Source organism: Spodoptera frugiperda, chromosome 26, assembly GCF_023101765.2.
Source record: "Spodoptera frugiperda isolate SF20-4 chromosome 26, AGI-APGP_CSIRO_Sfru_2.0, whole genome shotgun sequence".
Taxonomy (NCBI): Eukaryota; Metazoa; Arthropoda; class Insecta; order Lepidoptera; family Noctuidae; genus Spodoptera; species Spodoptera frugiperda.
The window spans coordinates 2,692,825-2,705,500 of record NC_064237.1 but is presented as its reverse complement, the minus strand read 5'-3'; the positions used below and the strand labels follow the sequence as shown (position 1 = coordinate 2,705,500).

Genomic DNA, 12,676 nt, shown 5'->3' with positions numbered 1-12,676 from the left:
ATAAAAAAACCTTCAAACTCAAATCATTTATTGCGTAAACCGTATTAGTTTGTTAAATTATATAGGGGTAATAATTTATGGGATTCTAATGCCTTTATTGGACTTGCAAATTGGATTGAACAATTTTAAAATTGCCACGATTACCCCGTTAGGATATAGGGGAGTTGGTTGTTACAGATAGACAACTTAACGAACGAGATATTGATCGATGGCATAGAACCAGCACGCGCAGAAAGAGAGGTGATACCTTCACAACTGCTCGCCACCGATCAATGAACTAATTACCCTAATTGAGCACTAGATAATTAACTCGTTTCTCCACAGTAATAGGGTTCGAGAAATGATATTTATGTATTTTTATGAAAAGTAAAAATAAAGGTACATAGGTACAAACAAAAATAATGCATTAGCTATGCTATGATAGGTAGCAACTTGGATTGGGAAATGAAATTGTGGCCAAACTTCCTCACGATGTTTTCAATACATACTTATACAAAACTATGCCTTGCTGGCTTCCAGCTCCCTGACGACTCGACCAAGGAAACTAGTTAATTAATTCCAATCAGAAATTTTGCTCGATACAATCTAAGGCGGCACAGTAACATGTTAATATAATCTAAATTTAGGATAATTTAGATCTGAAGTTTTGAGTACAAATTATAGACATTTAAGTGTGGGAGAGCTATGCTTCGGCACGAATGAGCCGGCTCGACCGGAGTGATACCACAGCCTCACAGGAAACCAACGTGAAACAAGGTTTGCGTTGTGAATTAACACCCGCCCAATCCCCGATTCCCCAACAACCTTTAAATTCCTAACCCCCAAAAAGGCGGCAACGCACTTGTAACGCTCCAATACTGGGAGTAACGCCTCTGGTGGTTCAAGTGTCCATGGGCGGCGGTAATTGCTTACCATCAGGTGATAAAAAAAAAAAATGCTTTGTATTCAAACTAAACATGTAGATACTGAATATTGTACCTAACCTAACTAAATTAGGAAACAAGATGAATTTATTATTAAGATTTGGGTATAAACTGTGTGTAAGCCAGTGCATTTTACTTGAATAACAGAAAAATTCAATGACTACATTATGGTAAAACATGTTACCGTCAAAGCCCAAACGTGATAATGGATGCAGTATGACAATACTGGGAGTAAGTGACCACAGGATGAAAGGCAAAGTGAGAGGAATGTGAACATGGGGCACCATCTAATAAAAGTCAAGCTTTGTAAATTACTATTTTATTGTATCAATAGCTTAATCCTCATTGTCTTCATTGTCACTGTCAGCATTAATGTTGAAGTAACGGAGTTCATATGAGTCGTGGGCAGACGCCACCACTCGCAGCCAGTCACGGAGGTTGTTCTTCTTGAGGTACCTCTTGGTCAAGTATTTCAGGTACCTCTTTGAGAAGGGAATATCTGCAAATAGAATAGTTAGTATTAGAACTTTTTACATGCTAAAAACCTTATATCGAGTCACTATCTTTAGTCCATGTAGAGAAAGAATAATCAATATTTGTCACGGGAAAGAAATTGGGTAACAGAACAAGAATCTAGTAAAATTAAGGTCCCTAAAACGACCCACTAATCAAAGTTTTTAGCTATTATCTTTAATGCACAATCAAATACACTTGTCTTCAACTTAAAGAGCTGGGTTAATGGGTTTTCACAGTGGTAGTGGTACGGCTGCAGCCAAGTTGAGGTTATGTTTACAAAATATACAATATAATCACAAAATACCAAGATAAATTTATAAATATCTCTTCTAGAAGTACCAACAATTTTTGGTCAAATAGGTGCACATTTTCTATGAAAACTTCACTTGAAAACAATGTGTTTCTTTAATGGAACAAAATCAAAGGCATGTTTCGACACCATATAACTAACTTAAACTACTAATATAAACAGGAGTATAATTAGAAGAAAGCACACTAACCTGCGTTGATGGAGATCTTGGTCTTGTCCCTAGCGATGACAACGTGATTGCCCAGGTTATTTGTTTTGCCCTCAACTTTGACACGCTCCTTCAAATATTTTTCGAAGTTGCCTACATCGAGGATGCTGTCTTCAGCTGGATGAGTGCAGTCGATCATGAACTTCAGATTGATCTTCCGCTTGATGCCTTTACCGCGGATTTTGCCACCTTTGACTCCCTTCTTACCAGACTTCTGGTGCAGTTGGGCTTTTTTAGCCACGGGTTTCTTTGCAACTGCCATCTCGGCAACCTGGAATGTATGTAGACAACTTATAACACAATTGTATGTTGAAACTATTAGTATTTTATTATAATTTATCGAATAACCTACCAAACACGTGTATAGCAGTTACCGTAAAAACTGCAAAATGGCCGACTTAAACGTCAATTTTTCATAATGTTGGCAGTTCTGCTATATATTGGCATAGATAATAAAAAATCGAATATTTCAATTTATTTTGTATCTTGGAGAAAAAGAAACACTTTAAATAATTACATTTATTTTATACATACAACTTAAAAATAACTAAAAAAAAGGAATAAAAACTTATTTAAAACTAAAATAAAGAAAAAATTAAATAAAAATTTAAAAACAAAGTAACTATAAGTATTTTTTTAATTATTATTTTAAATTCATTAGTTTATTAATCCACATCCTAGATTACGGATGGCTGATATTCAATTATTCACTATAATCATATCCGTGTATCTTTTTAAACAGAGTTGCCAACCTTTGTTTTTCTAAATACAGTTTTTTTTAATCTGATCTAAAAACTATAGTGCACTTCAACAAATATTGTAGGTACTTTAGTATGGAAGAAAAAAATAGTTTTGCATTTTTTTCCTGTTTTTTTTTTTATATATGCGTTATACCTATACAGCAGTCGTATCTAACAGAAAATATATTTCTGTGAATGCCGAAGTGGTGAAAATAGACAGAAGAAATGAAATAATTTCAAACTTTGTATAAAATCGAACCACATTAAAATGCGCCAATAAAGTCGTCATTCGTCAATAAAGAATACACAACTATTTCGAGTTTTAACACTTTCTGTTATTAAAGAGATGCGAAAATGATATTATTTCTTTCAAGTAATTTAACAACTTTGTGAAAATATTATAATAATATGATTCCATGAGTTTCATTGAGCCTTTAAATATTTTGATTAAGCAAGAGGCGTACGGAAATATAGTATTTTTGCTTGCTATACATATTTCTTCAACAGTGTATACTATGGAGCCCCGATATACCTATAGTACAATACTACTAATAATGTAATAAAGTATCTACGGTTGACCAAATGATGTACTTTACCTCATCATCATCATCATCATCATCATCATCAGCCGAGAGACGTCCACTGCTGAACAAAGGCCTCCCCCTTGGTCCTCCACGTAGAACGACAAGCCGCCACCTGCATCCACTGGCTCCCCGCCACTCTGACGATGTCGTCGGTCCACCTAGTGGGAGGTCTGCCCACGCTGCGTCTTCCGGTCCGCGGTCGCCACTCAGTCACCTTCCTGGCCCAGCGGCCATCAGTCCTCCGAGCGACGTGGCCTGCCCATTGCCACTTCAGCCTGCATATTTTGAGAGCTGTGCTGTCTGTAACTCCTGTTCTTTGGCGAATTTCCATATTTCGGATTTTGTCGCGCAAAGATACTCCGAGCATAGCTCTCTCCATCGCGCGCTGGGCGACTCTGAGCCTTTCTAAAAGGCCAGCAGTTAAGGACCATGTCTCGGTACCGTACGTCATCACTGGCAACACACACTGGTTGTACATCCTGGTCTTCAGACACTGCGGGATTTTTGACGAGAAGACTTCATGCAACTTCCCAAATGCTGCCCATCCGAGTTGGATTCTTCGAGCGACCTCTTTCTCGAAGTTGGACCTACCTAGCTGGATGATCTGACCCAGGTATGTGTAGTGGTCTACAACTTCGAGTATATCGCTCCCAACGACAACCGGTATAGGTGCAACATGGACATTTGACATGATTTTCGTCTTGTCCATGTTCATTTTAAGGCCCACCTGTTGGGAAACGGTATTGAGGTCGCTGAGCATGGTGTTCAGCTCTTCCAGCGACTCTGCCATTACGACTATGTCATCGGCGAAACGGAGATGAGTGATGTATTCGCCATTAATGTTGATGCCGCGTCCGCTCCAGTCCAAGAGCTTAAAAACGTCCTCCAGTGCGTTCGTGAACAGTTTCGGAGATATAACGTCTCCCTGTCTCACGCCCTTCCGCAACTGGATTGGCCTCGTAGTCTCTTCCTGGAGTCGGATGCGCATGGTGGCGTTGTTATACAAACACTTCAAAACCTCGATGTATCTATAGTCGATGTGGCACCGCTGGAGAGACTGCAGCACCGCCCAGGTTTCGATTGAATCGAAGGCTTTCTCATAGTCCACAAACGCCAAGCATAGTGGCAAGTTATACTCCTCGGTCTTCTGTATAACCTGCCGCAGCGTATGAATGTGGTCTATGGTACTGAAACCTTTTCGGAATCCGGCTTGTTCGGGAGGCTGGAAGTCATCAAGCCTGCGTTCGAGTCGTACTTTACCTACTTTCAAGCAATCAATTAAATAGATAAGTATGACTTTCAATAAGACAGTGATAAAAATGTTGAAGGTCGATTCAATACCGTCAGTATACCTACAATTTATTATTATTCATATTATTAAATATTATAAATTGTCGGTTTTGAATTGACCATATATGATGATATGAATTTAATACAAAAAAGCACCGAGTCGGGTCGAAGTGCTGTACTGTGCTGGTCACACCTTTAAATTCCCGTCGAAAGCGCACGAATTTGAACGTGTGACAAGGAATCTATTATATTATTTTATTACCCACAAAAGTAATCCTTGTAGTTGTTGAACTCAATTCCATGCTCCTCAAAACTAATTTACTGAAAAAGGCTAACACGAGTAAACTACAGGCAAAGCATCTCGGGATTAAGAGCGACGCCGAGGTCCCCGTATTTATATCCGAACAATTGACTCCTAAGAATGCCCGACTATTCTTCTTGGCTAGAGACCTGGCTAAAACTAAGCAATACAAATTCTGCTGGACTTCTTTTGGTCGTATTATGGTTAAGAAAGACGAAAATGCTCGTAACATCGTTATAAAAAGTGAGGCCAAATATCTAATTTGACCAGACTATTATAATAGTGTAATATATTTATTACAAAAATACACATCCGTTCGACAGTATCATCATGAATTTCATTAACGTTCCTTGTAATGATATTACAGCTTCGCTCTAATTTAGAGAGATACATGTTTTTGTCTTAATGAATTGCTTGAAACATTGCCCTACATTAGGATTTTCTCCTGTGTTGTGGGTGCGTTTACAAATATACAAGTTCACATACACATGCCACCCAGAGCCGAAACAACGGAGCACAAGAAGTTGCTCCGTGCGGGAATCGGACCCGCTAACATTGCGCGTTAACCAGTTGCGGCGCCAACCGTGCAACACCACAACTTCAAAAAATCCTGGTGCACGTTAATTTTTACCCACAAACCTTTTTATGGGCGCCAGCAACGCCTATACCACGTGTAATCCACCGTATCTACATATTAAGACGTACCTAGGTAGGTAAGTATAATATTCGTACCATATTACTACTAGGTATCATACCTAGTTATTATTTTCATGCAAAACACATTTCAAAACTTACAAAGCTATTTACCTACCTACCTAATATTCCTGATCCTTTTGTTATTTATGATATAAGTACAGGTGTTATTTATCATTCTATCTTATCTTACTTTTATTTATCGGAATGTTAATCTATCTGACAAAAAATGCAGTAAAACATTGTACCTGTGCATTGATAAAACTAATGACTTTGAGGTGTTAAAAAACAGTCAACATAGGAATTATAGGTACCTATATACTTTCTTTGTCTTTCTTGTTCGTTCTAGTACTTGTTAGCATACTGTAGATAGTTACTTGCATATATTTTGTATTTCTTCACTCAAGTCACGTCTAAACCACTGTACTTGGTACACTGTACAAATTTGAATAATTATTTTTGTGTTGGATAGTCCATTTGTTGAGGAAGGTTATAGGCTGTAGGTATAACATTACGCTATGACCAATAGGAACCGAGTAAAACGCGTGAAACGCGCGAAGTACCTTTCAAGGTTTAAAAAATAGGTTACCGCTTAGAAAATAAGTTTTAACCAATCATATCGTAGATAACCTATTTCCTAATTGCTCTGTTTTTAACTTCAACATAACACTTCCTAGCCATGTATAAAGTTTGTTTAGTAACTTTATAACCCCAGGTTCCCGTTGTATATTTTCAATGTAATTCAAGCGGCCCAAGGTAGGGGAGCGGTGTGCGTAAGACCATTGTCTTGACTCCACCTCGGTGATATTTAATTCCCATGAATGAACAACGCCAGTCATCGACCGAGGTCACGGCGATTTTTTACCTGTACCTAGTGATGTAATGCTTTACATTTTTCATACAAGTCACATTCGCACCTTCGTAAGCAACGGTAGCTGGTTTTACTATTATATTGTTTTGTGTTATTTTCAAAAACTTTCGATTTTATTATTAAAATCAGAGTTCCTGTGAAATATACGTACGTGGCGGGAGTTTTCAAACGACTATGAAAGTCGAGCATGCGCACTACGTTATCACGAACGACATCGTGAACTTCGTGACTTCTCGTACCAATACGCGACCGCCAGGCTCCTCACAAACGCAGTTTATTTACGCCGTGCACCCGTGTGCGGAAGGTGTCGGTTCGTGTCTCAGAGAAACCTATTTTTGTAGTTAACCTCACTTCCTTTATGTGATTAACCATTTCGTAAAAAAAATAAGTGTTGTGTTAAGTACCTACTCCTGTGATTTTGTTTGACTATTACCTACTTACCTACTTGTGAAACAGACAATGAAGGTGTTATAATCAAGTATATCTAAATGTAGACGGAACTATGTAATACTGGATCGATAAACAATTCAGAACAAGCGAAGTGCCTCACAAATGTTATTAAAATGGATAATTGTTTTAATGCCTGCGGCAGTGCCAACGACATAACGAACACCGATTTAGATCGTTTCACGGACAGAATCGAAAACGTTCTTAACGATGAAAGAGGTAGAAAATTATTTAGAAATTTTATGTGCACTTCAAAAATGAAAGCTGGACAAAGAGCTCTGACTGTTTGGGAGCATACAGAAAGATTGCTTAATTACAGAGAAGATGCTGAGAGTGGCACGCGAACTCACCAGAATTACCTGGATGACGTAAAAGACTTGTTAAAAAAAGCTGAAAGAGTAGAAGCTGGTTTTGTTACTATGGAGAGGTTGACTACAGCTGTAGAAGCAGATAAAAAGGAAGGAATTGTCGAAGGATTACAATCATTGAAAGTGGAGGCGACGAGAGCACTTGGAAGAGAATACACGGCTTTAAGGAATCATTTACTAAAGTATAGATAAAATATAGATTACAAAATTGTGTGTGCCTTGTGTTGTATTAATATAAACAGCTGGTTTTTGATCGTTTTAAAAGAATAATAAATAAGACAAATAGATGAGTAATAAAGTACAAAATATGCCTAATAATATGTAGTTCACGAATTCACGATTTTACACTGGATTAGGTACCAGGCGGTACCGGCTATATATCTAGATCCAGAACAGAGAAGTACCATAGTTCAAAGCGCATATCGCTTGTGTTAGTGTTAGAACTAGCGTGGCAAGTTTGCCCAAACCACGCCCAGACTAACATGTCTCCAGGATAATCATAGTACGTCACACTAGGAAAATCCTTCTGTGACTGGTCAGTGTTAAATAGCCTTTAAATCAGTCGTCACCACTGTGAAAAAAACACATTAACTACATATTAATAGAGTTGATTCTTGTCTAATCATTTGAAATATACAATCTTCTTTTTCAATGTAACAGACCCAACTATCACAGATTTAAACTTCGCGCCGATTTGTATGCTCAAATTGGGAGCAGCGAGAGCTACTGTTGTGCTAGCTTATTGACCATAACTATGACATGTTTGCGTAATTTACAGTGTACTTTCTTAATATCTTAGTATATATACATCTAGTACATGTACATATAAGGTATGTACCTACAATGTTGGAAAAATATTTTAATTTTAGCTTGCACTAGGTACCTGCTATGTACATTGTAGCGTGCATGAGCTGCGGGCACGGCAAGCACCTACGTACCTACTATTCGTGAATTTCGATGTTTATTTTCAATCCTTATTTTTGTTGTTTTGTTTCGAATAAAACATTCCGTTGCAAATGTAAATCTTTTCGACTTATTTGAATTCTAATTCCTACCCTTCGAACCTACTCCTACCACTTCTTTTCATTTCATTGTGAAATCAAATGATCGTCTAATATAGTGATGAATAAGACACACTTGATGTTAGATTTGATTCATTCGTATATTTTCGTACATATATTATGTTGATTCATCATGCTACTGTGACATCTGGCACTCTGCTGTGGCAGTAGTGTAGCTGTTTCAACTGAATGTGTGAAAAACCTATGTGTGCGTTTATTTTACAGGCCATTTCTTTGAAGAGACCTAACGAGTTATGAACAGGTAATGGATTGAGATATTAATAAATCTAATAATAGACGTTCCGATTCGGTTGGACCCGACCAACCGACCAATTCGGAACGTCTAATAGTATATGGACACAATTTTGTACCTACTTATAGAAAATAAGATAAACTATTACAATTTATCCAATATTTGTTAATAGTGATGCAGAAATAGCCACGTAGCTACGTGTCACACATGCATAGTTAACAGTTGATATAGATATATTATGACATATAAGGAAAATAATTAAATATGTATAAAACTATTTCTGTTTCACATTAGATTGTAAAAGGAAATCAATTTTAAATCTGATTTTGTCTGTATTTGTGCTTCTGAGCCAAACACATTTTTATACAGTAGAACTCCAATTATCCGAATTAATGCGGACCGGGACCCATTCGGATAATCAAATATTCGGATAATCGGATTTAAAAAAGAAAGTGCCATTGAAAAGAATAAAAGCTACGTTTTGATATTGCACTATTTTTTTATTGAATTAAATGAAAGAAACATGAAATTTTCACATGTTTTAAACATAAATAAAATGTACTGCAAACACTGGCTTCGCGGGGGGGAGAATAATAGCGCACTTAGACTTTTTTTGGACAATTTTTTGTGATTCGGATAATCGGCGATTCGGATAGTCGGAGTTCGGATAATTGGAGTTCTACTGTATTTTACACATAGTTCATGAACTAGTTGTGTATCCTATACCTTGAATACCTCAAAGCCCTCGTAAATGTCAGAATGTAAAAAAAAAGAAAAATAAGTCAAAGAATATGAACCAACAAATAATATGCTATCCAGCTTGAGCTAGGTCTGTTATGGAAATTCAAAACACAATAATAAAATTGCATTAATATTTCTGTCATTTTAATGAAAAATTGCCCAATAATTAATTGTACAATACATTTCTTATTTATTAAATAGATTAATGTCCTATTAAAATCCAATTAATATTATTACATCAAATAACTGCCAAGTGCAATTACTGTATTGAATATGTTTTAAAATGACTTAATATTCTATGGAATAAAATTGTTTCTTCAATGCCTGCTAATTTATTCAGCTCAATACAGACAATAAATAAATAGAACAATATTGGAAAGGGAATTATAAAATATTTACAATTTTCAATTGGAATTCTAATATTTAAAACATTAAAATCAATTCTGAATACTTAAAATTATGATACAATTCAATTAATAAAAACAAATGACAGCTTATAACTAAATAGTAACTTAAAATATTTCTTTATATTGAGATACAATTATTTAAATGATATCACAATTATCAAGAGTCCATGTCTCCGTCAATTGTGTTCATATTCAGTTGAATAAAAATTATTTATAAATACTTTTATCACTGCACTTCCATTTCGTTACGTAACTAACATGTAGCTTAAATCTAGGTTTTCTTCCAGGAGTAGTACATTTCCAGAGGTTTGTTCACCTGAAGAATAAACATGTTTATATTTATAGCGAGGAATATAAACAAGGAAAGGATGTTATTAACCAGATTAGAACTGCACTCCATATTACATTGTGGTTATTAACCACATTGTAATTGTTATTTTAACAAAGAGTTGCGGATGGTTGTTAACACCATTGGTAAACAATAAGGCATGGATAAGTTTGACAAAGTATTTATGTATTTTGATTATTTCGGATTTCAAAAATTCTTCTTTTTTAAAGGAATGCTGTTACTGTTTTATGACAACACTCAACCTGATTTATTTGGGGCTCTAAAAAAGGGTCATACATGGAGTTACGGATGCATAATACAAAAAATTTTGGGAATATATTATGATATTGTGTATAAATTAAAAAATATATATTATTATGTTCAGTGGTACAGAGGGTTATGGTCTAGTTAGGTATATAAATGAGATTTGAGTTCTAAATTAATAAATCCATCAAGAAAATATTTACCTTCCAGAATTTATCATTGATTTGGCGCAGTGTCTGTGAGCCGGCCAATGGCACGAACTGACCGGGCGCGGGGGCAACATAAATACAGAAGTTAAGCAAGCGATAGGCCTCTGGCAGTTCTGCATCCAAGTCGAGGGTGAGACGCATCGCCAAATACTTGCTTAGGTGGTCCACTGGAAACATAGTTATAGGATTTCAGTTTACTTTTTAGTAAGGTATAGGTAAGGTTATAGGTATTTGATTAAATATTCACAATAAAATCATCATTACAATTAAATGGGTACTTTCCTTGATAAAAAGAAACCTATTTTGACGTTTAATATTTTAAAAATAGTATCCTCACTTTCATGGTGAAACCCAATGCAATACTATATTTTTTACGGTTTATACAGTTAGCAATTAACTGCTTAGTTTAATAATAGTAGCTGGTAACACTTACCGGAGGCATTGGCGGTTGTCTTCAAGTATCTCACTGAGCTGTCTCGGAGGGCTCGCATCAGTTGGTTGTCTCCTGTCATTTCAGTAGGATGTGGCTTGAACACCAGCTCTATTTCATTAGGGTTCAGTGGCTCACCCTCACCCTCTGTGTCCATTGAGTTCTCTCCTTCAGTCCTGGAATTCATTACATCAAATATTATACTAACATATTTTTTTTTTATTTTCTATCTGTATCACATGACAATGCTTCCTGCTTCCTTGTTCTAAAGCCTGAGGATTTGAGATTCAATAAGTAAAATGAGCAGGATCAGATTATGGTTTCTTAAAAACTTGTTTATTACCACACAATCCCACTCACACTCCCGAACAGTATATTATTATGGTTATGGTAGTTGATAAGTTTGGATGTTTACACTGGATGGATTTATAATAACATCATTACTACTTTATTTTCAGACTACTTATTCATATAAATAATATATATGTCCTCTAAACCTGGCACAAACACTATCACATACACAGAACACTATAGTGATGTAAGTAAAGATAAGTAAGTAAACAAACAGTAGTCCAACCTGCCGTCACTAGATTCACTCTCCTCGCTGCGCTCTGATGTTAAAATAGATTTGGCTCTTTTAGTGGTGCTTGTGTTTTTTGACACAGAGCTGATATTGGATGGCACCGGCGACGGAGTGCTCCTTACACTCGCGGGGTTGGAAGTGGACTGCCCTGAGGGGGCCGGGTTGCTCATTGATGAGGATCCATCCTTGGGAGCAGCAGGAGCCGCTCCTGAACTACCATTTTGAGCATTCTCTGTGTTACCATTCGAGTTAGACGTATTACTACTTTCTTCGTGATTTTTCCTAGATCTTTGAGGCCTATTTTGAGATTGCAGCTTTATTCCCTCAGTAATAGAGTTCACTAACGACGCCTGCGAGTGCGACATACTCAGCTTAGTCAGCAGACGCTCCTGGTGAGCTTCATACTCGTCTCTGCTGGGGTATATCTTTGAGATCAACAAATCGAAGTTAGGGTCAGGCCTCAGGGACCGCTTGGACACCAACTTCTTTCGACATGTAGGACATTCTTTGTTACCCGAACGAAGGGCAGTTATAATACAATCGTTACAGAATCTGTGAAGGCATTCTTTTGTAGTCATGGTCTTTTTGAGCATGTCTAAGCAAATTGGACACATCAATTCACTATGTAAACTGCGGGGGGACACCGCGATTTCAGTGGCGTCCGTAATGACCTCCTGCGGTGTGCGGTGAAGTTCATATAGGGAGAGCTCCCAGGTTTTATTCTGGGAAGGCTCTGTGGATGACATCGTTACGGTTTTCTTTTATCGCACTATATAATTAATTAACTCTAATATTTTCGTAAATAATAACTTGCACTCCAACCACCATGTTGGCTTAAACACTAGTGATGTGCTTCGTTCACTTAACTGTCATTTCTTCGTGACATTTTAGGGATTCCATTACATTAGTCGACTAAAATGGCATAGACAATACTTAGTTTAAAAAGTTCCTAGTGAAAATCAACAGAGGGAGCTCGTTTATTCATTTCAAGAAATATGCTTTTGCTTTAGATGTTTTGCGAGGATGTAGTAGGAACTTTGGAAATAATACTTATAATAATATTAGCGGAATTTAAATGTGTAAGAAAAAACATATTTGCTCAAAATAAGTAGATACTTATTTATTTATTGGAGGCTAAACAATAAGTTT

The 12,676-nt window shown here is 36.6% G+C and overlaps 2 protein-coding genes across 2 annotated transcripts; both read right to left on the bottom strand.

The window, feature by feature from the left end:
* Positions 1-1,226: 1,226 nt before the first annotated feature.
* On the bottom strand, positions 1,227-2,475 carry LOC118264645 (60S ribosomal protein L22). Its single transcript, XM_035577225.2, has 3 exons — positions 2,310-2,475; positions 1,940-2,228; positions 1,227-1,422 (listed from the first exon to the last, which is right to left on the bottom strand). The coding sequence occupies exons 2-3, from the start codon at positions 2,217-2,219 to the stop codon at positions 1,259-1,261; spliced, it is 444 nt and encodes a 147-aa protein (XP_035433118.1). The 5' UTR covers positions 2,220-2,228; positions 2,310-2,475; the 3' UTR covers positions 1,227-1,258.
* Positions 2,476-9,433: 6,958 nt separating this feature from the next.
* On the bottom strand, positions 9,434-12,391 carry LOC118264175 (E3 ubiquitin-protein ligase RING1). The gene is made up of 4 exons (XM_035576596.2): positions 11,522-12,391; positions 10,948-11,120; positions 10,509-10,681; positions 9,434-10,029 (listed from the first exon to the last, which is right to left on the bottom strand). Exons 1-4 carry the CDS (start codon positions 12,271-12,273, stop codon positions 9,985-9,987), a joined length of 1,143 nt encoding a protein of 380 aa, XP_035432489.1. The 5' UTR covers positions 12,274-12,391; the 3' UTR covers positions 9,434-9,984.
* Positions 12,392-12,676: the final 285 nt, after the last annotated feature.

Coding starts and splice junctions, on each gene's coding strand:
- LOC118264645 (XM_035577225.2), bottom strand. CDS start 2,219: ATGGCAGTTGCAAAGAAACCCGTGGCTAAAAAAGCCCAACTGCACCAG. Junction 1,423..1,939: donor CAAGATCTCCATCAACGCAG/GTTAGTGTGCTT, acceptor TTCTATTTGCAG/ATATTCCCTTCTCAAAGAGG.
- LOC118264175 (XM_035576596.2), bottom strand. CDS start 12,273: ATGTCATCCACAGAGCCTTCCCAGAATAAAACCTGGGAGCTCTCCCTA. Junction 11,121..11,521: donor AGTGAATCTAGTGACGGCAG/GTTGGACTACTG, acceptor AATGAATTCCAG/GACTGAAGGAGAGAACTCAA. Junction 10,682..10,947: donor GACAACCGCCAATGCCTCCG/GTAAGTGTTACC, acceptor CTATGTTTCCAG/TGGACCACCTAAGCAAGTAT.